The sequence below is a fragment of the Gopherus flavomarginatus genome, chromosome 17, assembly GCF_025201925.1.
Source record: "Gopherus flavomarginatus isolate rGopFla2 chromosome 17, rGopFla2.mat.asm, whole genome shotgun sequence".
Classification (NCBI taxonomy): Eukaryota; Metazoa; Chordata; order Testudines; family Testudinidae; genus Gopherus; species Gopherus flavomarginatus.
Window position 1 is genome coordinate 19,932,361 of NC_066633.1, and position 27,145 is coordinate 19,959,505.

The 27,145-nt window shown below is 48.1% G+C and overlaps 2 protein-coding genes across 3 annotated transcripts in view; one reads left to right on the forward strand and one right to left on the reverse strand.

Annotated features, from left to right (window-relative positions):
* DPP7 (dipeptidyl peptidase 7) overlaps positions 1-27,145 on the forward strand; it is a 34,702-nt gene that overhangs the window by 6,396 nt on the left and 1,161 nt on the right. For both annotated transcript variants that reach the window (XM_050926368.1, XM_050926367.1), the window contains exons 3-12: positions 98-237; positions 989-1,152; positions 2,637-2,772; positions 8,915-8,996; positions 10,441-10,607; positions 13,475-13,535; positions 24,940-25,058; positions 25,139-25,295; positions 26,058-26,122; positions 26,974-27,044. In XM_050926368.1, the coding sequence (XP_050782325.1) occupies positions 98-237; positions 989-1,152; positions 2,637-2,772; positions 8,915-8,996; positions 10,441-10,607; positions 13,475-13,535; positions 24,940-25,058; positions 25,139-25,295; positions 26,058-26,122; positions 26,974-27,044 (1,162 nt within the window). The remainder of the gene's footprint in view (positions 1-97; positions 238-988; positions 1,153-2,636; positions 2,773-8,914; positions 8,997-10,440; positions 10,608-13,474; positions 13,536-24,939; positions 25,059-25,138; positions 25,296-26,057; positions 26,123-26,973; positions 27,045-27,145) is intronic.
* LOC127035973 (kelch-like protein 9) lies at positions 13,550-24,933 on the reverse strand. Its single transcript, XM_050926352.1, has 4 exons — positions 22,932-24,933; positions 20,633-20,885; positions 17,337-17,497; positions 13,550-15,217 (listed from the first exon to the last, which is right to left on the reverse strand). Exons 1-4 carry the CDS (start codon positions 23,982-23,984, stop codon positions 14,825-14,827), a joined length of 1,860 nt encoding a protein of 619 aa, XP_050782309.1. The 5' UTR covers positions 23,985-24,933; the 3' UTR covers positions 13,550-14,824.

A 27,145-nucleotide genomic window follows, 5' to 3' on the forward strand; every position in this document is an offset into this window, starting at 1 on the left:
GCAGCACTGTACAGCTGTACGTATAGCCATACCCCAGCATGCGTCACCAGGCACTTCTTGTTTTCTCTAATGCGCTTCTAATGACTGTCTTTTATAGCTGAATTCTGGAAGAAGGGAGTTGGGCCCATCTTCTTTTATACTGGGAATGAAGGAGACATTTGGGAATTTGCTCAGAATTCCGGCTTCATCCTTGAGCTGGCAGAACAGCAGAATGCACTAGTGGTTTTTGCAGAGCATGTGAGTATTTTATTAACTTTTTTTTTTTCCATATTTTATCTCCATCAGATATTGCCAGCAGCAACCCCAACGGTCCCAGGATAATTAGCTACAAGTCCCTTACTCTGAAATTGCTGTGCAGCTCCCATGGCCTTTCTAGACATACTAGTGACTCTCCCCTACTGAACCACGTACTCTGCATTATTTATTGTGCCTATCAGCAGTGCAGGATAAATAATAGTTCATTCAGCAAAACCTGGGCTGTATTGTACTTTAGAATGGTGCTTTTGTAATCAATTTTCTCTAGCTCTGAACATCAACAGATTCACAGCTGGAGAATGGTGTGTGCTGGGGGTCTGCATTATTGTGCCTGACTTCATAACTGTTGGGGCAAATTCTGCCCTGATTTACCACCCACATAAGCTCTCTGTAGTCTGGGTTGCTGCGTGGAGTTGAAGGTTTATGAATGAGGTGAGGGTTCAATCTTCATCACTCATTCAACCCTTGGGGTTTTGAGTTGTTGGCCTCTCCGCTAAGATGGCCAACGAGGGGGCCAGTTAATGCCCACTGTTTTGGCTTGTCATGTGACTACTTGTCAGTTACGAAGAGGACAGACCACCAGGGAATTTTAAATTGGCCACCAAACAGCTGTAAGAAGGCAATGACGTTCAGCTTCTGCTGACCCAGGCAGGCTTGAACATGATGACCTAGGAGAGGAGAGGAGATATGATGCAGCAAGTCCAACATCTCTTTATCCTTCGCTTTCTTTCAGAGGTATTATGGGACATCTCTTCCATTTGGGAAACTGTCAATGCAGCGGGAAAATATCGGCTTACTCACTGTGGAACAAGCCCTTGCTGACTATGCGGTGCTCATTACAGAGCTTAAAAAGCAGTATGGTGCCAGGGATTGCCCAGTCATTGCCTTCGGAGGCAGGTAAATGCTCTCAGGTCTCTCCAGGTCCTTAGCTTCCTTCTCTACATTGTTCCCTAACTGATGTGGTGCTGTCCTTACGGGGTTCCCCTTCCAGTAGCAATGCACGCTTTCCCAGGATTCCTTGCTCTCTCGCTTCAGTTTTCTTTGCATTGAAGCTCGATGGGTATTTGCACATGGTAGGATATAACTCTGGAATGCGGCCCCTTCCCCCTAGTTGCTTCAGTTTGTTTCCTAGCACTGATTCCTGATCTTTGCTCTGTTTAAAATGTGTGCTGTCTGGATGAGGGCCATAAAGTCTCAACCCAGCAGCCTTCAGTCCCCTGCAAGGAGATGAGGTCTAAAATAGGAGACCATGCTGAGTAGTACAGGCCCTTTAAATCACCGCTGGAGCCCTGCCGCTGCTACCCCGGGGCTGCAGCAGTGAGCTTGGCCGGCGATTTAAAGGGGCCTGGGCTCCCCGCAGCAACGAGAGCTCGGAGCTCTTTAAATCACCACTGGAGCCCTGCTGCTGCTACCCTGGGGCTGCGGCCGGAGCCCCGGCCTCTTTAAATCACCGCTGCAGCCCTGCCACCACTACCCCAATAGAATGGTAAGGATATGATGCATAAGGATTTTTGGCTCCCCATGACCATGTTATATCGGGGTAGAGGTGTAGTTCCAGGTTCTGTGCCTGTCCCTGAGCTGACCAAGAACGTTGGACCACCGCACCCAAGAACTTCAAGAGACAGGGATCCTTAATGTAAAACTGTAACAAAACATTTTATACTGGGAAGGCAGGAAACTGGTAATGAGACAAAGAGCTTTTGACCAGTAAATCTCCAGTTCACATTCAGCCCAGGCTGCTGGTGACTGGAAAGATTTTATTAATGGATTGCACTTCAGTAGCATGCATGAAGGGAATCACTAGGGTCAGTTGTGTTTGCAGTACTGAAACTATCATAGTGGTTGGTAGACTTAGTAGAGAGGCTAAGGCATTATGGAGACTGAATTCCCCACATGACTTTGGAGGGGATCTTGATGATGCACTTTGGCTGGGCCACGTGGGGGAATCTTGTGCTGCTGCTGTTCTGTGGGTAAAGAGAGGACTTCAGTTCCAGGGTATGCAGGGAGCTGCTGGAGGATTTAGGAAAGGTCAGCAGGTACATGCTGAGGATACACCCCAAGCATAATTAACTCGTTTTAAGTATGTGTGAGAGACCTTTAGATGGCCTCACACCCAGGCTGCCCTCTGCAGAGTGGAGACCAGCCGCTTGCGCCTCTCAGCCTCAGCGATGGGTGTAGATTTGTGTTAATGCTTTTTGGAAAGGAGAGGACAAGAGAGCTGCTTTTTTAAAAATGTAAGATGAAATTCTCATTTAGATTCCAGGCTCACTGGGTTGGGCGAGGCCACGACTGCTGGCTCCACAGGGCCCAAATTACCAGAGAAGTTTGCTTTAAGTCACGTGTTGAATGAAGTAACCCTCCTCTCTCTCTCTCCCCCCCAGTTATGGTGGAATGTTGAGTGCTTACATGAGAATGAAATATCCTAACATTGTGGCTGGAGCACTAGCTGCCAGTGCTCCTCTGTTGTCTGTGTCTGGGATTGGAGACCCCAACCAGTTCTTTCAAGCTGTCACTGCAGTAAGTGGAAACCCCATTGAAGGAACAGTAGCTGACTTGTCTCTAAATGGCAGTATCTTTCCAACCTGCCATCTCCTCGTGACAGAGTGTTGGGCTGGGTGAGTAGCTGGAATGGGGGCCTCTAAGGAAAACCAGCTGCTGCAGGATGCCATGCCCTTCCCTTTGTCCACACTGAACCAGCAGGCCAGCATGGGGTAGAGGCTGCTGTGTTGATGGAGGTCTCCTGGGTAGGTAACAAAACTGAGCTCTGACCCCCTGTTGTCATTAAGGATACATTATCCTAATACTAGTGTCCTGGCCAAATTTCATCCTGGGAGCTTCCAGGTAAATTGCCCCTTGTAATCACAACTGGATATGCCTGGATAAATACCCCTTGTAATCACAACTGCTATTCTTCATTTCCTGTCCTGAACTGTTTCTTCTGCATGAAACACTGCATGGCATCTGCTTACCCCTAGAGGTAGCTGCATTTCAGTAGTGGGTGAAGTGGCTCCCAATACACTGGCAAAGTTTGCCAAGCACTTTGGGATCAGTTTGAGTGAAAGGCCCTGTAAACACAAGACGACTATTGCTTGCACACTTGCAGGGTGATAAAGAGACTTTTGATGTATTATTTGGGACTATTTTAACATCATTGGAATTATGTTATAAGGTCCCCTAGGCTGCAGGTGCCTTTCTAGCTGACAATCTGAGAACATGGAACATTGTGCTAGTGAAAAGTCCCAGGCTGAGGACTGTGAAAACTGAAATCCTCAGTGAATCCACAGAAGAGCTATAGCACAACCAGCAGCTGGCCTGGCCATCTGCCTCAGGCTCACCTTGCTGCTGTGAGGGCAGAGGAGGTGTTCAGTCTCCAGATCTGTCCAATCGATGGCTTCTCTGAGGAGACTGCACACAAGGAGCAGTGCTGATGCTCATACGCCAAGAGCTCAACAGTGGCCAGTAGCTTGGTTCACATAAGCCATTGATCAAGAGGTGGTCACATTCAGGGTAGGATATGAGCCAGTGCTGCAGGTGAAGGTTGCTGTGATCATAGAATACCAGGGTTGGAAGGAACCTCAGGACGTCATCTAATCGAACCCCCTGCTCAAAGCAGGACCAATCCCCCAACTAAATCATCCCAGCCAGGGCTTTGTCAAGCCTGACCTTAAAAACCTCTAAGGAAGGAGATTCCACCACCTCCCTAGGGAACCCATTCCAGTGCTTCACCACCCTGCTAGTGAAAAAGTTTTTCCTAATATCCAACCTAAACCTTCCCCACTGCAACTTGAGATCATTACTCCTTGTTCTGTCATCTGCTACCACTGAGAACAGTCTAGATCCATCCTCTTTGGAACCCCCTTTCAGGTAGTTGAAAGCAGCTATCAAATCCCCCCTCATCCTTCTCTGCAGACTAAATTCCAGTTCCCTCAACTCCTCCTCATAAGTCATGTGCTCCAGACCCCTCATCATTTTTGTTGCCCTCCGCTGGACTCCTTCCAGTTTTTCCACATCCTTCTTGTAGTGTGGGGCCCAAAACTGGACACAGTACTCCAGATGAGGCCTCACTAATGCCGAATAGAGGGGAATGATCACGTCCCTTGATCTGCTGGTAGTGCTCCTACTTATACAGCCCAAAATGCCATTAGCCTTCTTGGCAACAAGGGCACACTGTTGACTCATATCCAGCTTCTCATCCACTGTAACCCCTAGGCCCTTTTCTGCAGAACTGCTGTCTAGCCACTCGGTCCCTAGTCTTTGCAGTGCATGGGATTCTTCCATCCTGTGTTGAACCTCAGATTCCTTTTGGCCCAATCCTCTAATTTGTCTAGGTCCCTCTGTATCCTCTCCCTACCCTCCATAGTATCTACCACTCCTCCCAGTTTTGTGTCATCTGCAAACTTGCTGAGGGTGCAGTCCATGCCATCCTCCAGATCATTAGCGAAGATATTGAACAAAACCAGCCCCAGGACCAACTCTTGGGGTACTCCGCTTGATACTGGCTGCTGACTAGACAGAGCCATTGAGCCAGGTGAGTGATGGGGTGCGCTCACCTCTTGGGAGCGCTTCCTGTTGGCTGGCTGTGATCCTGCACTCTCCCTTTTCCTTTTACCTCCTGTAGGTTGTTACCCTTGTCAGGCAGGTCCTTCAGTGGCTCAGCCATCTGTCCAAGTCTCGCACAGTCAGTATACGTGAACAAACCCCTTCTGGGGTAACAAAGGTCCAACAAGGACTGTTGTTGTGCCCTTGTTGGTGTCTTTAGCATCGTCTCTGGGCTCAGTTCTCAGCTCCTTCTGGGCTAGCTTTAAGTCCTTCCCTGCCATGTTAGAGCACTGTTCCCAAGGCTTTCTCCCTGGAGACTTTGTCCACAGCAATTCTCACCGCCTCAGCTATTTGACCAAGTCACTCTCAGTTCAGTCCCCTTCCAGGAGGTGATAACCAAGAGTTCATCAGTTGCCACCCCACATATGTTCCACCACAGCCTGACAGAGGTCCCACCCCACTTGTTGGCAAAACTGTGGCTTTGTCCAGTTTGCTCTTGCCAACTGATGATCAATTAGCAAGAGCAAATGGGATAAATGCCCAGTTTTGTCAAAAAAGTCAGGACAGCCAGCACAGGGTCTGAAAAAGGGACTATCCCAGCCAAAACGGGACATATGGTCACACTACAATCCAGAGACCCTATAAACACCAGATACCTACTGCTTCCTTTGATAGTTGCTGCTGCATTTCCTGGGCTGCTTCCCACTTGGTCATGTTCACCTGTTGCCATAGTCCTTGGGTTTCCTGCATCTGTTCCCTGCTTGAGCAGGGTCTCTCCAAGCCACTGTGCCTGGAGAGTTCCTCTGTCTTATCTCTTGTGGTCCCAGCCAGGAACTGACCTGTTCAGGGGCCCTGCAGCTCTTTTTATATGAACTTGCTGCGCTCTGATTGGCTGCTTCCCTGTAGCCTTTCTAGGCAGGCCTGGAGGACCCACCTTCACTGCTCCTTTCCTAGGAGAAGGGGAGTGATAGGATGGCCTCAAAGGGTCTGGTGCTAGAGTGCTGCAGCCGGATTGGGATCCCGTGGGCCCCATAATAGCAGGAGCAAGTAAAATGTATTTTGTTGTAGGTGGGATCAGGTGGGCAAAACCCCTCCCTAAAAATAGACTGTGGTAATTTGCGGGAAAACACTAATCTCTCATCAGCTTGTCATAAATAGAATTTCAGCAATGTAAAGCAAGTTTTTCTTTTTTAAAAAAATAAAGGTTTTAATACTTAAATTTAAGCGAGGGATAGAAAGAGATTTGATGTCTATTATAAGAGGAGTTAAAGTATTTTTTATATCGTTTAAGCAAGATTTGTTTTATTCTTTTAGTGGTAAAAATAGTGTCCAAATTCAGTTTATATATATTATATAAAATACACACACACACACACACCCCTGACCTTTTTTTGGTTGCATGAGTGAATCTGTCTCTTGTGGCATTTGCAGGATCTAAGGTTTTTGTGGGTGGGAGTGGGATAAAAATGCAAGAAACCGTGTGGGAGTGGGTATTGCATGACGGGGGCGGGATTTTAAAAAATAGTCCCGAGCAGGGCTCTACCTGGTACACCCATCCTAGTCCCGTATCCTGATTCCAGTACCATGTGACTGTGATTAATAAATTCTCACTAGGGCAGCCTGCAGAACTCCTCCCTCCTCTTTGATGCAATTTAAAATGAATTTGCTTGTGAAGCAGAGGAGGGAAATTCATTCCTCTTGGCCAGTGAGCAGCAAAACTCTCACTGAAATCCTGACACATTTACCAGGTCATTGCTCCTTCCAATCTGATATCCTGCCTCTGTCTTTGCCATCAAAGGAAGCTAAAAAGAGCCTTTAATATTCCTGCTCATTTCCCCAGTACACTTGGAAAGGTAGGAGGGAACTTATGTCCCAAGGTAGTTGACTAGATTCTGTCAATCTTTGCTTGCAAAGCAAAGCAACAGATAAACTCCTGGGGATAAACTGTCCAGTGCTGCTTGGCATATAGTCACTGTGTCTGACTTGGTGACCTGCGGAATGGAGTTCCACACGCTGATGTGAATGAACATTTCCTCAACTTGGCCCTAAATTAACTGCCGGTTAATCTAAACACTAGTGCCTTTGAGCTTGCACACTCTTCTCCTGAAAACCTTATTTAGATTTGGTGGCTTAGCACCCAGAGAGATCTGTGAAAAATCTTAAGGAAAGGGAATGGCTTGTGTGAAGATGAGCTGAAATGCTCTTTAGGTGACCAAATAAAAAGTCTCATTTAAGATCCTAAATTGTTAAGGGAATACAGGATGTTAGGCCTTAAAGGTACACGTTTGAAAACTAAATATTTGAAACCATTTCCTCTTAATCACCAGCCTGGCCCAGCTCTGAGAATTCTTCTGTGTGTGAAGTTAATTCCTTCCCTAACGCAGCGTGTGAGACGTAGCTCCCTGCTCTGCTTTAGGTACTAATGATACCATTAATTAGTGCAGAAACCTGAAATTATATTTTTGCTGGGTCTTTTACATTTTAAAAAACCCCTTTCCATCGACTCCCAAAATGTGTTACTCTGCAGCGTTAAGACTGTCAGTGCGTTAAGATCCCAAACTGTCCCTTTGTGTATTTTTTTTTAAAACGTGCTTCCTTTTGCCTTTAAGGAATCTTCATAGCAGCATTGTGTGCGTTTGAAGAGAAGGCAATTCAGAGTTCAGTTGCTGTCCTTGGTGAGAGAATGCACCTGTGTTGTTAATATTCCTAAAGGCAAACAGTTCATGATTCATTTGCAGTTGTTTTCTTCCTCTCATTCATTTTGCAGGAGATAGACTGCATTTACTTGGAGTGAAGTGCCTTCTGTTGAAGGCTCTCCAAACCACTCTGTAAACACTGAGCCTTATAAGACACGGAAGAGATGGGGGGCGTAAGAGCGTAGTACCGAAGGTAGTGGCCGTGCTTATAAGTGCATGTGCACTTTTTTCACAAGGCTGAGTTCAATGTGGGCTTTTGTGTGCAACTCAGATACACCCAAGTGCACACTGCACAAGTCATTTAGTACCAAGCTTGGTAGGTGATCGGGAGAGGTGGTAATAGAAACTAGGGCCCTGCTTCTTGCTACCTTAAGGCCATGTCTTCACTAGAAAAACTGTTAACACTTTTTCCCTAGTGTAGGCATCACCTGTGGCTACTTCACACCACTCTGGTAGGATAAAAGGATCTTAATGAGTGTTAGTAGTAACAATAATCCCTAGCTCTTATATCTTCTTCAGCAGTAGACTTCAAAGCACTTTGTAAAATGGCAATAATGATAATTTATTTGTAAATGATAAAGGGAAATTGAGGCACAGAAAAGGGAAGTGAGTTGCCCAAAGTTATCCAGTAGACCAGTGGCAGAGCTAGGAGTAGAAGCCAGGTTTTCTGAGTCCCAATCTAGTACTCTATCCAGTAAGCAATGCTGCCTCCTAAAACATAATTTACTCTTGCTTTTAAGGACCCTTTGCACTGGCAGAATGCTCCCAAGTGGCCTTAGTGTAAATAAGAAACAAGGCCTTGGAGCTCTGTAACCGTGACCCATTCCCTTGTTCTGCTGTGTCCCCTCCTGTCACTTTATACTGAGAGAAGAAGTTGTTATATCAGACTCTTTCTAGCAGAGAGATGGCAGAAAACAAACTGGCTGCCGTTTTGTTTGGAGAAGATGGAAGTGTAGCTTACTGCTCCTGGGGGAATAGGTGGCGGATCCTTTGGAAGAGGGGGCAGAGGTTGTATCAGTACCATCCATAAGAGCAGGGTTTCTCAAACAGAGGTCGCCGCTTGTGTAGGAAAAGCCCCTGGCGGGCCGGGCCGGTGTGTTTACCTGCCCTGTCCACAGGTCTGGCCAATCGCGGCCCCAGCTGGCCGCAGCTCGCTGGTCCGGGCCAATGGGACAGGGCAGGTAAACACACCGGCCCAGCCCGCCAGGGGCTTTCCCTACACAAGCAGTGACCCCTGTTTGAGACACCCTGCATAAGAGTGTACATATGACTTGCCAAAGTGGTTTGTAGTCCGTTAGCCCTGTTGGTGGCTCATAGTGCCGTCTGCTATGACTGCCCTTGGATACAGACCTCAGAGCTGTTATCCTTGTTTGTGTCACTTCCTGACTTGGCTGCTCTAATCTCTCTCTCTCTCATCATTTTAGGATTTTCAGAGCTCGAGCCCAGCTTGTGTCAAGGCCGTGAGCAAAGCCTTCCAGGAAATCAATGACCTCTACTTGAGTGGAGGTAAGATGAGCTTGCCTGCCTACGGCATAATGCTTCTGAATAGCAAGCAGGAGCCATCTCCAAGGTCCTCTCGGATTGAGATGCTTGCAGTTTTTAGGCCGAGTTAGTTAAACTAGTGCAAACCCCTGTGCAGACCCTTATTTGGGGTTAAGAGTGGCTTGTTTTGGTTTACAATGAAACACTTCAGCTAGATTGAAATGAGACCCTCGTAAACTGAAATAAGTTTGTCCTCACAGAGGTTTGCACTCGTTTAACTAAACCAATTTAAAATCACACCTTTACTTAGGCGGGTGTAACTTCCTCATGTAGACAAGGCCTCAGGGTTTTTTTGTTTTATGTGTTTACACATGATGCACAAGCAGATGATGTACATTGTGTGCAAGCTGATGACGGTGATGTCAGCAACTGTTTGATGATCCCAAGCAGCCTCTTACTGGAACCTTTATCAAATATTGTTTTTCTCACCCTTCCTTCTTACTTATCACTCCCTCACTTCTTGTTTGCTTGGTCCCTATTCCAGCTCCTTTCCTCGGAGGTAAAGAGAGCATGTGTTGGGACCACTAATTCAACCACTGCTGCTAACTGTGCCAGAGAGGACACTGTGTGGTGCAGTCTCAGCTAACCTAGGGTGTCTGCAGCAGGGCTTCTTTTCAGAGCCGGCTCTCCTGACTTTAGCAGGCCTCTCCAGATGATCTTTGCATTTTAAGGTGCATCTGAGCTGTGGTGACGCTGTGGGCCCCAGGTTTTTCTCACTCAGTGACTCTCACAGCTCTCAAATGGAAAAAGATGCTTTCCCCACTAACTACCAGTTCTGCAAATTCAACCCCAGATCTGACAGTGCAGCTGGAATCTTTCTGCCTCTGCCTGTCCTGGAATCTGGATTGAGAACTCAGCTGAGGCAGCACAAAGCAGCATTCCCCCAGGGCTATGCTGGACCTGCAGAGCTAATGGGCGTGAAAACAACTCTGGGAGCAAACGAAAGAGTCTGACCCTCCTGCTGCAGGGAACCAGTAATCCTCATTAGCTTCCAGTGGGAATTGTGTCCTGCTGGGGAGAGACTAGGCTCCAGGAGTGGAAAGGAGTAACGGCTTGTCTACACTTAAAATGCTACATTGGCACAGCTACATTACTGTAGTGCTTCAGTGTTGACACTACCTATGCTAACAGGAGGGATTCTCCCAGCGGCATGGGTAAGCCACCTCCCGCACATACCTCCAAGAAGCAGCTAGGTCAGTGGAAGAATGCAGGGTTATTACACAATGGGGGACATTTGCATCTGGACATCCAAACTTGTGTAAGTTAATATGTAGTATTACAAACCCTGTTCTTATTTTCATAGCTTCATATTACTCCTGCCTAGCCAGCCATGTGGAATGAAGGAAACATGGCACGGCTCTGTGATATCAGTTTACACCCTTTGTATCACTTTTCTTTCCTTTTGCAGCCTACGATAGAATCAGCAGTGAAATGTCCACGTGCAAGAGGGTTTCTTGCAAGGAAGATGTCTACCAGCTGTTTGAGTTCACTCGAAATGCCTTCACCATGATGGCTATGATGGACTATCCTTACAAAACAGACTTCATGGGTCACTTCCCTGCTAACCCTGTCAAGGTGAGTGCCAGGGCGCTGGAGGGATCAGGAAGAGCTCTTACACCCTCTTGAGACAATGAATATCATCTTGTGTGTTCTTTTCTGTGTTCTGCTACTAAATATATCTGAAACTGGTTGCTCTGGGAGGGATGGCTGCGGTCAGCCTCAGCCAAACGCGGCTTTCGCTCAAGTTACACACAATACGAGCACGTTGGCTTAAACTCTCAAAAGTATCTAATCACTTTAGCAACCTGTTTTTTGGTTGTCCAACTTGAGACGTCTTTAAAGGGTTCTGATTCTCGAAGGGCAAGTGACTCGGCCTTCCTAACAATCAAGCTCCTTTTAAGATGTCTCAAGTCAGCCCCCTGCCCCACCACCTTGAGGCACCCAGAATCACTCGTTGTCAGGCCATAGACTATACAGGGTAGCACAGTGGAAGCAAGAACAGGATTTGTTTCCCCAGAATTTATATTTTTGATCATTTCTAGACAACTAATCCTTTTGACCTTTGTCATGGGTAATTCTTCCTCTCTCCATCCACCCAGGGAAAACATGCTCTGGAGAGCAAGGCTGTGACTTGTGGATATATCCCTTCTAGAATAATACACTGGTTTGTTGACACTGGAATACAAATATAATAGAATACCTAGCTCTTATCATCATTAGACCTTCAAGCACTTTACAAAGGAGGTCAGTGTCATCATTCCCCATACAGCTGGGGAAACGGAGGCACAGAGGGGAAGTGACTTATCCAAGGTCACCCAGTAGCAGAGCCAGGAATTGAACCCAGGTATCCTGAGGTCCAATCCAGTGCCTGATCCACACCATCTCACTGAATAGCTCAAAGGATTGGGACCCTGGTACAGCGCTCTTCAGTCACTCCTCCCAATCCATCTAGGGCAGTAGGTGGCTTTGTTGGTCTTCATTCCGTTTCTGGTGTGTGGCTTGCAGTGCTCTTGGACCACTGTGCTACAGCACAGAACTTCCCCAAGTTCCTAACTGCTCCACTTGGCTGTTTTGCTAAGGAGCTTGTGAACGAGCCACAAAGAATGACCTTCCCCATCCTCTCCAATAGGTGGTCCTTCTCAGGCAGTTGAGGCACCATGCCAGGTGGTGTGGAGAAGCCTGGGGTCCACGTTGGACCGAGAGTGACGACTGATAAAACCCCAGGCCAAGATTTTCACAAGCAACTGGTGATTTTGGGGGGCCCAATTTGAGACCCTTTAGAGAGTCTGGTTTTCAGAGGCCGAGTGGTTGGCCCTCTGACCATCTGCTCCTTTGAAAGTGTCTCAAGTTGAGCCCCTAGCAGCAATGTCATTCTTGAAAATCTTGGCCTCCTCCTCTAGGTTATTAGCCTAGCACTTTCTGTCACCCAAATGCTGCTGAACACTGGCACACTGGTAACTGACTTCGATTCCCCCCACCTGCTTCTGCTGTCAAAACCTACTGCAGCCCTTTAACGTTGTGGCTTCAGGGTGAACTGCTTATTTCCTGGCCAGGTCCTCCAACACACTCTGTAATTAGAAGACAAAACTGTTCCATTATCCCCTTACAAAGCAGCTAAACTCAGCTAAAATGCCTGAGTGAAAGAAGATCTGGAAGACATTGAAAAATGGAGAAATAGAAATGGGATGAAATTTAATAATACAAAGTCATGCCCTGAGGGAATAAAAGAATTGTTGCTATCAGCTGGGGACGTATCAATTGGAAGCAACAGAGGAGGAGAAAGACCTGGATGTATCAGTTGATCACAGGATGACTATTAGCTGCCAACGTGATGTAGCTGTGGAAAGGCTAATGTAATCCTAGGATGCATCAGGCGAGGTATTTCTAGTAGAGATAGGGAAGTGTTATTGCCATTATACAAGGCACTGGTGAGACCTCCTCTGGAATACTGTATTCTGTTCTGGTCTCTCATGTTTAAGAAGGATGAATTCAAATTGGAACAGGTGCAGAGAAGGGCTACTAGGATGATCAGAGGAATGAAAAACCTTCCTTACGAAAGGAGACTGAGGGAGCTTGGCTTGTTTAGCCTAACCAAATGAAGATTGAGAGGAGATATAATTGCTCTCTATAAATACATCTGAGAGAGAAATCCAAGGGAAGGATAGGAGTTATTTAACTTAAAGGGCCAATGTTGACACAGAACAAATGGATATAAACTGATCATCAAGTTCAGACTCGAAATTAGACGAAGGTTTGTAACCATCAGATAAGTGAAGTTCTGGAACAGCCTCCCAAGGGGAGCAGGGGGGCAAAAAATGCAACTGGGTTGAAGACTGAGCTAAATAAGTTGATGGAGGGGAAGGCATGATGAGATTGCCTACCTTGGCATGTGGCCCATCTGTGACTGCTAGTAGCAAATATGTCCAACTGCTGGAGATGGGGCACTAGATGGGAAGGGCTCTGAGTTATTCAGAGAATTCTTTCCCAGGTGTCTGGCTGGGGGTCTTACCGATATGCTCAGGGTCTAACCGATCGCCATATTTGGGGTTGGGAAGGAACTTTCACTCCGGTGAGATTGGCAGAGACCCTGGGGGTTTTTCACCTTCCTTTGTGGTGAGGGCACGGTTCACTTGTTGGTTTAAACTAGAGAAAATGATGGCATCTCTATAACTTGACGTCTGCAAGTCCCCTAACCTCTGGCTGAGTTACTGTTTATTGCTGAAGGGGGTGGGTGAGGTGTGTGGCCTGCAATATGCAGGAGGTTAGACTAGATTGCGATGGTCCCTTCTGGCCTCAAAGTCTGAGTGGAGTGTTTCTCCTCATTCCATTGTTTTTTAAGCTTCCAGGATAATCTCTTTGAGCCCTCCAAATTAACTTCTAATTGCTTGTCATTTAAAACATCTGTCTGGAAACTGACCAGTGTGTGTGTCCCCCTTATCCAGGTTGGCTGTGACCAGATCCTTGCACACCAGGACCATATTAAAGGACTGGCGGCTCTTATCGGTGAGTTAGTTTTATCAGCTTTGTCTTATTTGAAACTCTCCTTCAGAAGCCCTTGTGAACGCTGAGTTCTCCCATATTGTTTTAGGAGCTATGGAACACTTTGCACTGCAGTGGCACAGGGACCTTAACATTTTCCAGACAATGAATTAACCTTTCAGCTCCCACATGACATAACTATTAGCTTGGGTCTTGCCCATTTTTTCAAAAGTGACTTTCAGAGTATGTCTGCACTGCCAGGGAAGGTGTGAGGCTAGCAAGGGGAACAGTAGTAGGGAAGATGTGTTGGCATGGGCTAGCAACCACAGTACAAGCCTGCTGGGGACCCCGAGTAGGTCCTTGGGTTGCTAGCCTGGGCTGCCACATCTTCATTACTATTGTTACCCATGTTAGCTAGACAATAGCTGGAATCAGCATGCCTACGTACGCTGCCATCAGCTCTTGAAGATATGCCCCTATGCTCTTTGGAGTCTCAGCCTCATGCACTTTCAGTGAGACTTGGGCTCCTAGGTCATTTAGGCCCTTTGGAAAATTTTACCCATACTCCAGCTCAATCAAAAGTTACAGGCTCGATCCAGCAGTCCCTGCTGGAGGTTCTCTAGCTTGTGTCTGCAGGAGGCCAGACTACCTCAGTGGTTCTCAACCTGTTTACCATTGTGGGCCATACAGGCAGCTCTCTGTGTTACATGAGCCTCAGCCACACAAGATATATATGACCTGTACGGCCTTAAGGACGCCATGTGGGCCACAGCTGGATGCTGACTGGGCCTCAAGTAGCCTAAAGGCCCCTTCTGGCCTTAAAATCTATGCATCTCTGTGTTTATATTGGGCTTCTCAGTGGGGGGGAGGGTATCTAACGTATGGACTTGAGGGGACTAGTAAGGAGATGTTTGACATTTTAAAAGAACTTTGTGTGCAATTTTCTGAGTAAAACACTTTAGTTATTTTTTTTAAAAATAGAGTAGTTCTAAACTTCATCTTTGTTCATGTCAAAGAAGGTTTGCATATGTTAGAGATTTAGAAGGGAAAATATTCTTTATTTTTAAAACTAGAGAAGTCCAGCCCAGCGCAGTGCGGCTAGGACATGCCTCCACTTCCTCATTCATTCTGCTTGCACTGCCACCTCAGCAGTGCACGCCAGCAACATGCTAATGTTAAGCCAAGAATGTGCTGCTCCTAAACTCCAAGCAGCAGTGTTTGGCTAGGAATTGAGGATACCTCTTAAAATGCTTAGGGCATTTGCCAAGTGCCCCATCAGAGGAGTTCCTTCACGGATCCAGTTCCTGCTCCCTCTAAAAAGCCGAGGGGGGCTCTTGTTTGTTGGTGATGAACAAGCTGAGAGTGGATCTCTTTCTGCTGTTGCCACTGGGTGAGCACTTCACTCCTCTCTCCTGCTGGTCAGCTGCCATCTCACAGGACAGTTGAATCATGCAGGAGGCATGATCCACCAAAGCCTGAGGCAGGGAGCCAGCTTTCTTCCATATCCTCCCGTTGGGATCATAGATGAACACACCATCTTCTTTACTCATGCGTCGCAGCGAGCCGCCTCCTGTGATATAGAGTCTAGAGTGGAGCATAGTGACGCTGAACTGGCAGAAGCCGAAGGGGGATAGTGTTAGCGTGGTCCACTGGTCAGTCATCGGACAGTAATGTTCTGTCTCATTCACTTGAACCCATTCCTCTGCCTGCAACGAACCAGATCAACACTGATTTGTCACATGACAGCTTGGGTGGATGGTACTGTAGCACCGGACTCATTCAATGTAATGATCCCCCACCCAGTGAGTGATGCCAGCGTCTTAAGACATGGTTAAAGGCAAATTGTGTTCTTAAACTATTTGCCCACCAGGGGGCTCAGGGTGCTTCATTCACAGTTGAAATGTAGCAGTTAATTTAAAAGCATCCTAAGAAACCCAAATGAAACACCAAAGTGGTATCAGAAAATGGCTCTGAAGAGGGGTCGTTCCTCTCTGGAAAATGGAGAGGGAATGCAGGGAAAAGCAAGTGCACCTAGGAGCTGAAACAGCCCAAGTTCTGGCCTGTCCCTGTTAGATTTAAGGCACTATGGGGGAGCCCCTGAATGGTGGGTTGTGTTGTGTTATGTCATGGACAGCAGCCAAGATGAAACTTGGGGGAGAGGAGGTGTCATCCACAGCTCCATCTATATCAACCCATCCTCTACATCAAAGGCTCCAAGGGCCAGTGGTTTTGCACTCACCAATTTAACCCACTTAGATACCTGGGTACCTGTCTGAATCTGCAGATCAGGGCACCATGCTGGGATATGCAGGTGGCCAAAACTGAAGGCACAAAACCAGAGGGATCCAGTTAAAGGCTGGCCTGAAAAACTGCTCCACCACTAATGAGTTGTCGATGTCAGTAATAAGACAAACCATAAAAAGCAACAGAGTCCTGTGGCACCTTATAGACTAACAGACGTATTGGAGCATGAGCTTTGTGGTCCACATGCATCTGACGAAGTGGGTATTCACCCATGAAAGCTTATGCTTCAATATGTCTGTTAGTCTATAAGGTGCCACCGGACTCTTTACTGCTTTTACAGATCCAGACTAACACGGCTCCCCTCTGATACTTAACGCCAACCATGTGTATCCTTATGCACTGAGCCTCTGCCTATGGAGCAAGAGGCTGGAGGCAGAGTGCTTGAGAACGCCACAGGAGCCGTCAGTGCAGGATGGTGCATGGCCCGAAGCAGGGTTACTTGTTACACATTGAATTCTCCTGGAGGAGTGTGGAGACACTCAGAGAATCCTTTTGCCAGGCAGGCTGCCACAGGACAGTGTATTCTAAAAGAAAAGCCCTCACCTATGTTAACCCCCTGCAATGAGTAAAACGGAAAGAGCTTTAGAAACCTGATTCACTTGATAGTTCTCTCTCTTTTATGGCCCTCATTACTGTAGTATCTGAGTGCAGCACAATTGTTCATGTATTTATCCTCACAACATCCCTGGGAGGCAGGGCAACGGTATTCTCCACATTGTACAGATGGGGAACTGAGGCAGAAAGAGACTTAGGCCTGGTCTACACCTAAAAATTAGATTGAGCTAGCTCCATCGCTCAGGGCTGTAAAAACTTTGCACCCTGTGTGATGTAGTTAGGTCGACCAGACCTCCACTGTTAACACAGCTAGGTGACAAAAGAATTCTTCCATCAACATAGGTACCATCTCTCAGACATGGATCACTGACATCGATGGACAAACCCCTTCCTTCGATGTAGGAAGCATCTACGCCACTGTGGCACTCTAGCTGCAGCCCCAGCAGTGCTGCTATAGCTGCTGTAACGTAGACATGGGCTAAGTGACTTGTCCAAGGAAGTCTGTGACAGAACATGGCCTTGAATCCAGGCTAGCTCCCTACCCACTAGACCATCCTTCCTCTCTCTCTCCTGCTTGCTTTCTGCATTTCTCTCAGCATGCATGAGGAGAATCGGCTCGTCAGTTTCACTCCTGCATTAGGATGTGACTGCAAAGGAATGATTTGACTTTTAAAACATTTCCATTGATGCTGTAAATATTCTTGATATTGGTAGTAACTAGGATTTGATTATAACAGGGCAGCAACTCATGAAAACAATGTTATGGACCTAGGCATTTGTACAGGCTTATTGGCTTGGTTCACCACTGCATTAGTACACTGAAGCAAGACTGGAATCCACCAAAATTAATGAAGTTTACAGTGTCATCAAACTGGAATAATACAGAGCTGTAGATTAGGACCTGCAGGAAGAAAGCCTGCATCTGGGGCACCACCTGGCCATTAATAAAAACAAAGCCCAACTTACAGCATTTAAAGTCCTGCCTCCAATACAGAAGATCCTGTCTCTGACTGCAGCCATTCCATGGTCACAGCGGGCAAAGGTCATGGCACGGTTAGCGACCCAGCGCCGGAGGCGAGGGAGGTAGCTGTACGTGTCCCTCAAGGTCTTGCCAGCAGAAAAGCCCCCTGGAGGAGAGAAGCGAGAATAGAATCCCTCTGCCCTGCTAACGCTGTTCTGATAGTGGCTCACTGCACTCTGCAAAGAGGCATTAAGGGGGCCTTGCCAGCCATCTCTGCCTATGTCATGGGGAGAGGAAAGTGTTCCAGCTACATATGCAGCCTTGCCACAGTGTGGTACCCTGAAGACCCAGCTGTCTCTCCTGCTCAAAGTGCAGAGGGGCTTCCTCACCAGAAAGGGCAGGACGTTGTTACAAGTGGTGTGTGCCAGATGAGCATCGAGAGGTCTGGAGGTTTTAAAATCAAACCTCTTGGATGTGAAAAGTTGTTTCCTGCAAACACATTTTTCCCTCACAAGATTTTATGGTGGCACGTGCGGTATTTCCAACCCACCCAGGAAGCAGGAACAGCCACTCTTGAGAGATCTGTTTCCACTGGGCACCAGGACATGCAGAGATGCACAAAAGTGGCTATTTAAAAAGAAACCTGTTGAAACGTTTTTCAATTTTCAAGTTTTGCCTGATTCTTGAATCTGAGCCAGTTCCTGTTCTCGAACCGTTCCCTGAGTCTAAGACACCCCTCCCATGGGTATCTCAGGGCTGCAGCAGATCAGTTGCTCTCTTTGAGGCAGGAGGCTGCACACCCCTTCATGCTCACTGAACTGAAGAATGCAGACAGGCAGAGTCTTGGAGATAAAGATAAGGGAGGACAGGAGGCCAAATGTGGCTGACACAACACACAACTCCCAGGTTTTCCAGATTGTGTGTAAACACTCTCCACGCCCAGGCTGTCTGCTTGGATACAGCACGTTTTGTCTGAAGCTCTCCTACCAGCACTGCATGTTGAAGTGTTCAGTATGATTGGACACAGCTGTGGATAAGACCCCGCGGGCTAGTACTATGAATGGGATTCGGTGATGGGGCTGCCTATGATAGCAGGGGACTAGACTCAGTGATCCAGTCCTATCTTCCTTTCTAACTTCAATGAGACAGAACCATGGGATGTCAGCACTTCACAGTGGTTTTAATACATTCGTTCTCACGATGCCCTGGGAGGTAGGGGAGCATCTTTATCCTCATTGTACAGATGGGAAACAGACACAGAGGCTAAGGGACTTGTCTAAACTCCTGCAGGAAGTCGGTGGTGGAGCAAAGAATTGAATCCCAGTCTCTCAAGCCCAAGGCTAGTGCCCGAACCACTATGCCATCCTTCCAACCTATGTCAGCCGCTCACTCTGGCTGCACTGGATCCGGTGGTTAAGATGTGCCATTTCAGAGGGGCTTTTATGCTTATTTGGACACTAAGGTAGAACTGATCTCCGAGTTTTACGCTTCAGTGTCCTTCTCCTAAGATACCACGGTATAATTATATATTAAATGCACCATGCAGATTGCACAGTTAAAATCAAATCAAGGAGGTCCGGGAACTCGATCCCAATGATTATTTCTAGCCTTAAAACCGATGAAAGTCAAAAACCAAAGGTTCCTACTGCAATGTCAAATTATCTTATAGCACACAAGCAATACCATAAATGTCATTGTGTTAATGATGTGCTTTTGACATGAGACAGGACTAGCCAGTGCCACCCAGAGGATTCAGGGGGCCTGGGGCAAAGAGAGGGAGCTGTGGCGCTTGTACTCACCTGGCGGCGGTCCAGGTCTTCGGCAGCATTTCGGCGTTGGAGGGTCCTTCAGTCGCTCTGGGTCTTCGGCAGCACTGAAGAGGCCCCCCACCACCGAAATGCCGCCAAAGACCCGGACCACCGCTGGGCCAGGGCTCGCGGGGCATTTTGGCAGCGGGAGGCCCTTCAGTCGCTCCACGTCTTCGGCAGCACTGAAGGGCCTCTCGCCACCGAAGACCTGGAGTGACTGAAGGCCCCCCCACCACCACTGAAATGCTGCCGAAGACCTGGACCGCTGCCAGGCTAGGGCTCACGGGGCCCCTGCGGGGCCCGGGGCAAATTGCCCCACTTGCCCCTGCCCCCCGGGCAGCCCTGGGACTAGTGATGATGGTACATTATACTACTTGTCCAAGCTAACAATTGCTGAAGGAACCCTTAATTTTTGTATTTCCGGCTGTTTAACACATTGCATTAGGTAGTTATGTCATAGGTGGGGCTGGTAGAACTGCCTGTTATTGTGGGTGCCCAACACTTCCCATTTATAAGACTTGTTTTCAGTTCCTTATAAAACATTGTCAAAACGTTAAATGGTTGAACTGAATTTTTCCATGACAGGTGTCTGCCTCAGGCTGAACCTTTTGTAGGAAAATTCCAACCAGAACAGCGTAGCGTTTCCAAGATTGAGGCTAGGGGAAAATACATTGTTTTGCCATGTTAGAAAATTCTGGCAGCTTTTTCGTTGAAAAATTCTAGTGTCCCCATGCTTTGGGGCACGGGATGAATGATGCAGGGGATCCTGTGGAAAAAACAGTATGTGACCATGTAATTAAAGAATGTATGGAAGTGCTTACGCACAAAGGGGCTGAATTAGGGTTGCCCAGGCAACCTTAATTTTGACATTTTCTAACTTTTGAGTGTTTGACTTTGCAACCTTAGTAATGTTCTTTTACCAGGGCATGGGCATGCAATTAGTAAATCATATTGCAGTAGTGCCCATGGTCCGCATAAGGCCTTGCGGCCTCATTGTGCCAGGCGCTGTACAGAAACGTCAGCTGGCCCTTGCCCTGAAGAGCTTACACTTCAGTTACTTTTTGTGCTTCACTGCCTAGGCTGAGCATTCCAGAACAGTGCAGGGGATTTAGTCCCACATCTTCCATTAAAATGCATGTCACGTGTGTGGCTAAACATGCGGCAGTGCTTTGGAAGTCTCACCCTAGTTTGCTTTCTTAAAGGAAAGCAGCTGGAATTTGGCCAAGACACCACGGTCAAAATTCCTGTTCTGACAAAACGTGCAATGGGATGTTTAACTGCAGCTGGCCCAGATCCTATTGTAAGTCTTCTCTGAAAGACGCTGCCCTCTGATGTAACGGCTGGCATTGGTTCGGGAGGAGGAGCACCACTTACTGATTCACCAGCTCCATACAGCGCTGGATTTCCCTGGTCAATCCAGGTCCCGTCTTACTTGACTTGTAAGGTTACTGGTAAAAGCAAAGTAGCTACGTGCGTTCCAAGAGCAGCGTCACCTGAAATGTAGAGGATTCCCTTGTGGGTGGTGCCTGCATGATCAGCCACTGGCACGGGGAAGGGAGCAGCACACTCCCACGTGTTCTCTGCAGGCTGGTATGCTTCCATAGTGTTGGTGAGCTTCCCCAGCAGCGTCCCGCCGCCCACAGCGAGGATGCGATCAGACAGCACAGCCGCATGGAAGCGCGTCCGCCTCTCCAGCATGCTGGAGACCTGGAGCCATGACATGTCACGGGGATCAAAGCGGAACACCTAGGATCACAATGGAGGGAACAGTGGTCACTGCGCCAGGCAGTCAGCTAGCCAGGCTGGTGGGAGACAGGCATGGCTTTAAGAACTGCTATGCGCTGCACTCAGGGTGTGACTGCAGGTGTGTAGACGGACCTGATCTAGCTTTCATCAGCCAAGCCTGGGTACCAGAGCAGTGAGGCTGCAGCTTCACAGGCTTTAATGTGGGCTGTACAAGACTGCCTGAAGCCCCGGATAATTACTCAGGCAGCTGGCCCATGCCTAAGACTGTGTTGCCACAGCTTCACTACTCTAGTTCACAAGCGAACTAGATTAGAATTAGCACAGTACGTCTACATGTGCTACAGGCCCAGCCCGGGATTCCCATGTATCCCCCCTTTCAGCTGAGAGGGCTAATACAGCCCAGCCCGAATGTTTCCTTTCAATGGCACTTAGTGTGCCCCAAGTCTAAACAACCTGCACAGCCTTGGCTGCATATGGGACTTAAATGCTACATAGCTTTTCTAAACGTGTGTGGGTAAGATCTATGCAACGCCCCCTCCACAAAGTCACATCTCTGGTCACAGTGAAAGCTGCTTGTGTTTCTTGAGCTATTTATTTAAACAGGGCAAGTGATAAGAACCTGGTACAAGGCTCTGTGCTGTGGCATGACAAAGATGGGCTGTCTCGGGAATCCCACCTGCCCCATGGGAAACTACCACAGAGGTGGCTGTCAGAACAAGGCTTCCAGCTGGAAACCCGTGTGATCTTCCATATTGGGCAGAACTTGGCTTGACCGTGGGTAAAGTTATACAGCCGCCAGGCTGGCATGTTAATTCACTCTGCTGAAGACACAGCACCGTTATCATCCTCTGTCCTTTTGCCATCAACTGACCAGTGTTGCGTCCCAGCCTGGTCTGAGGCTTCTCATCTCCTGGGCAGAACTGACCCTTTTGGGTGGTGTTGAAGGGACTAGACCAGAAGAGCCTCTGGGATGCTGGTAGCACTGTGCTGCTTCCTGCAGCCTCCCTAACCCCGCCGCCCCACGTTAAGTCTGCTTGGGGGGCAGAGTTTCCCAGAGACCCTGGGGGGCAACCAGTTTGGGCTCTAAGCACAAAGTGACATTTAGCAGGTGGGATGCTGAGCTCCACTGGGCTAACACTGTCTAGCTAACCCCTGAAACAATAGAGTCTTACTTCCTAGGCAGGAGCAAGGCACTGGAGCTGGGGGTATTCACCCTTCATGGGCAAGAGAAATGGAGGTGCTTTTTTTAAGGAGAGTCAAACTGTAACTCTTGTCAGGGCTAGAGCAATTCTTGCGGCAGAGGGGATGGTCTGAATATGATCCTGCTTCAGCAGGACTGGGTCAGGCAGCAGAGATCAAAGCCATGAGGACTGACGGATGTGGGCTGGTGTTCTACTACATCAGGTGTTTGAGGTTGGCCTGTTTTGGGGCTGGCGTACAAGGGTTTCTGATGTGATCCACGGAAGTAGAATGTGCTAAACAGAGATGGAGAGTCTGACTGGCCTAACTTGTCTCCCAAAGGACGTGGTGGGAGCCCCATCCCCCGAGGGATTTTAGAACTGGACAGAGCACTAGGAAATACCTTGTCGGAGCAGACCTGCCCTGGGCAGCCTGGAGGAGATGACTCCGGTCCGACCTCAAACACGACTTCTCCTCTTATACCTCTCCAGGAGAGTGACAAGTGATTGAACCCGGTCATTACTCTGCAGCCATCCTGAGCAGTGCTTTGAACTGGAGGGAGACCGTTCGCGTGCCAGGCAGTCTTTTAAATGAAAATCTCAGCTGGGCTATTTGTCTCTGCCATGTGCAAGGCCAGCGCTTTCCAATGAACGTTAGGCAGCTAAGTAAGGGGTCTGATTTTTTTTTTCCAGTTACTAAGCTGGACACCAGCGACCCCCACTGACTTTAATGGAGTTGTGAAAGCTCAGCGCCTCTGAGCATTGACTTTAGATACCTAGTGGGGAAACTGGCCTTAGCTCATCTGAGCTGTAGTGTGTACTGAACTCCCTTCAATCACTTGATTCCCTCTAACCTCAAGCGCCTTACCTCATTTGAAGGATGTTTCCCTGCGGGATCAAATCTGGACTGGCCGCCGATGACAAAGAGGAAGTTATTGATCACAGCTACACAGTGGTTGTAGATGGGTATGGCGAGGTCACCTATCTTTCTCCATGCACTGCAGCTCTCATCCGCAGCCCACATGTCTCTGCAGATTCTATTATCCGTGGTTCTGCCACCAAGAACCAGCAGCATAGAGGAGCTGGAGCGGATGCTTGTGTGTTGGGTCTGCAGGACTGGCTGAGCGTACAGCTGGGAGTGGTAGATTAGAGCTTCCTGGAGGTACCTATGGCACTCCGAGTCTGTCCTCATAATGGGTGTTTCCTGCACGTATCTCTGCAGATCCCGCAGAGGAATGAGAGGAAATCGGATTCGCCTTAAAATATCCGCCGCTCCTTTCAGCCTCGTGCTGTCATGCAGCAGCCAGCTTACAGCAGCGTTGAATAGCTCCAGCTCGGTGCACCCTGCCATGTCTGTCTTGTCTAAGATTTCACACAGGGTCTCTTTGTCCAGCTCCTTCATGCACCGAGGATCAGTCAGTATCTGTTTGTAGTGCCGCCCTACGTGGTACATGGCTTTCTGTCTCAACTCTTCTTGACCAAGCCTCCTAGCGATGTTGAGTGTGTCCAGGCAGTTGTTGTGATTCAGGCCGTCCTCCAGAAACTGAAAGCACAGCTTAATCACTTCCCGGACGAGAAGCGTTTCTGCTGCCTTGAACGTCTCTTCCACATTCTGTAGGGAGAGTTCCAGTTTGTTGGAGTAAATGAAGTTGAGAACATTCCTCAGCCCCCCAGCGCTGATGGCTTTCAGCTGCACGTTCACATCGGGGCTCCCGGCACGTGTCGAGTTTCCAACAAACAGGATCTTGCAGTAATTGCTCGCTGAAGCCAAAATGATCTTGTGTGCTGGAAAGCGAACCCCATCTGCCTCCAGTGTTACATCGCACAGCGCGTTCTGTGAGCGCAGGCTGCATGCTCCGTCCAGGAGTTTAGCCAGGTATGTGTCCGATGTGAGAGACTGGCTCTGAGTGCTGAGCGACATCCCTCTGAAAGCTGCCTTGTGACCAGGAGGAGAGCAGGAATCTCTCTGCAGGTGTCTATAAGGAGTGACTCCTTCCCCCCATGTAGGGGTCTTTCAGTGGAGCCTTTAGTTTCACTTCTTGGGGAGCTGTGTCTGTCAGACTCTTCCGAATCCTGGCTTCTAGTTGGCAGGGGCACCAAGTGCTGTGTGCTCGGCAGAGGAGACCGAGGCACGGCTAGCGTTTGTCTGTAGTGTTCCTTTTGGGCTACTATATGAGCAGGTCATTTGAGTGGCAGGCAGCAAACAGTCCTTCCTTCTCTTCTCTGTCTGCCAATTATTCATCCGCACAAAGGTGCCCAGTGTCCTCCAGCTCCCATGCTGCGCCTGATTGACTTGTATAGGCCAGGTACTTGTTTTCATCTGGGCAAGTCTGGGCATGTCGCCCTCCCTTTTTCAATTTGTGATCAAACAAAATTCTCTCTCTTTGCAGGGCTGGTATTGGCCAGTTTGCTTAAGTTGCTGTCTTGAAGCTGCAGTAAATACATCCTGGGGGGTGGACAGACATTAACCTTGTGCATTCAGTTCGGGATAGTTTGTGTGTGAGACTATACAACAGCTGAAGTGCATTAGTCAGACTCATGTAGGGCTGAGACCAGATTTGGAATGAGATGGGAGAACCGAGGCAAAAAGACCCAGGGGGCCTGTTGCGGATGCTAGGTGTTGCAGAGAAGGCTCTCCCACAGCCAGCGAAGAGATGGTGGTGATCTAATGACGAGGCAGGTGGAGAGCCGTGATCTTTACTACAGCTTGGCTCAGAATGGCACCCAGCCTTTTAGATCTATTACCCTGTCCACACACCCTGATCTCCTTGTCTTCTCTGGCTGGTCTCTCAGCTTGAGTTCTTTGGGGTCGCTCTGGGTAGCGCAGCCATTGAGCTATTGACAGCCCAGCTTAATTCTGTCTTTCTGCTTGGCAGGAGTGTTCTACAACTCAACTGGGATGGTCCCGTGTTATGACATATACAAACAGTACAGAAAATGTTCTGACCCGACTGGCTGTGGCATTGGCCCTGATGCTGAGGCGTGGGACTATCAGGTACACTGCTTGGAGGAATCAGTGGACTTTAATACAGATCCTCCCCCTTTCCGTCTTGACAGTTCCCATTTCTATCACAGGCTTGTACTGAGATCAACTTAACCTTCAGCAGCAACAACGTGACCGACATGTTCCCTGAAATCCCGTTCACCGAGGCTATGAGACAGCAGTACTGCTTCAACAAATGGCTCGTGCACCCACAAAGGGACTGGTTGCAAACAATGTTTTGGGGCAGCGGTAAGCTGCATGTTGCTGTTTATTCCCTGGCATCATCTGTGTATTTCCCCACTGTGGTCCCTGCATTCTGGTCTGGAGACCTGGATAGCATTAAGGGGAAGGGCTGCCCCAGTTATAATGAATATACACACAGATCACGGGTGGCAAGTGATTCGTACAGTTGCAGCTGTTCTTATTGAAGGACTGCAGCCAAATCATCTAGTCTCTAGTGTCTCCTCTTCTGCTCCCGTTTCCCTAATGCTCCTCCACTGCAACTCCCCTCTAGGACCATAACTGTGCCCTACCCTCTCTCCTGCCCCAACCCTCTCTCCAAGCTCTGACATTTTGCTGGCTTTTCCCAGCTCCTACTTTGACTCTGCCTCCTCCCACCCTAGTGATTCTTGCACCAACATAGCAGACTGGCCCCAGTAAAGCATGGAGGCAGGTCATGCTTGGGGTGGAGCTGGACAGGACTGGCTTCTTTCTGGAAGAATGAGCAGCAATCTCTTCTTGGCACAGCTTCCTTTCCCCCTCTCCCTCTGAGCATCTGCTCTTCATGCACGTTATAGAGGGGAGGTGGTGGTGGAGTCCAGGAGAAGCCTGGCTTTCTGTAATCAGCCCATACTGTACTTCACTTAAAAACAAGTGGAAAACCAAAGTGACTGCCAAGAATTTTTTTTAATTTTCCACTGTCATTTGTACACTCTGAAGCAGCTAAACAGGTTTTGGTAAATGGACAGGAAAGTAAAGAGGCCCCTCAGATATCATTTGTGTGAATTTCAGACCTGAAAGCTGCAAGCAACATCATATTTTCAAATGGAGACTTGGATCCATGGGCAGGCGGTGGCGTAAGTATCTGCCTTACTATGGGCTGAGCACAGGTGTGAGATACCCCAGTTCTTAACCTGGCTGACCTCACCCTTTCTGTCTAGCATTAACAGACCAGCTTAGGCTGCTCCATGGAAATGCCGAATAGCTACAGAGCGGTTGCTTATGTCCATTCTGTTCAATAGGTATTTTTGCTCTGCTAAACTATTTGGCAGCCCCAGGACCCTTGTGGCAAATGGTAAGTTAGTCTATCGGTAAGGCTGCTTCTTTCTGCCAAAGAGGGGATTTGATTATATTGGTTTTGCTGCAGCAAAGACCCCTTCATTTTAGACATAACAGCTTTTTGCACTAGCTTCTGCTGGTTCAGAATTTGGTGAAATAGAACTAGAACCAGCTGTGGCTGTGGCACCCCTGACTCCAGCTCCAGTTGCTCCACCTGCCATTGGAAAGCCAACTTCTTCCTGATTCTGAGCTACAGCAGCAATAACACCCTAACTTCTAGTTGCTGAAGATCAGATCTGTGCAAACTAAAAATGAATTCATTCTTCCCAATGACCTGATGCAGCCGTGGTAAAGCCTGAAAGGCTCATGGTTCTGGACAGATCTGTTTTATTGGGGAAATAAGCCTGGCCACAAACGTTGACACTTTCACCTGTAATGGAGGAAATGTCAATTTCATTTGAGAAAACACATTTGACTTAGTGGGAGGAAAACAAGGGTTTATGATGATCTTGACACACCTGTGCCTGTCTTGCTAATGACTAAGTCAGTGTCCTCTTGCCCTTCCTGGCTCTGTCTTTAATTTTTAAAGCCCTTATTCAACACACTTGTCTGGTATAGGGAGTTTGATTTGCACATTTTATTGTTTCAGATAAAAAGTAACCTCAGTTCCTCACTAATTGCGATAACCATTAAGGGAGGCGCTCATCATCTGGATCTCCGGTACGTAGCCTGTAACCATAAGCCTTTGCTTACAGCCTCCCTGTTGGCCTAGGTGATCCCTCAGCAGGAGACAGCCCACCAAGCACTGTGGGCACTAAGCT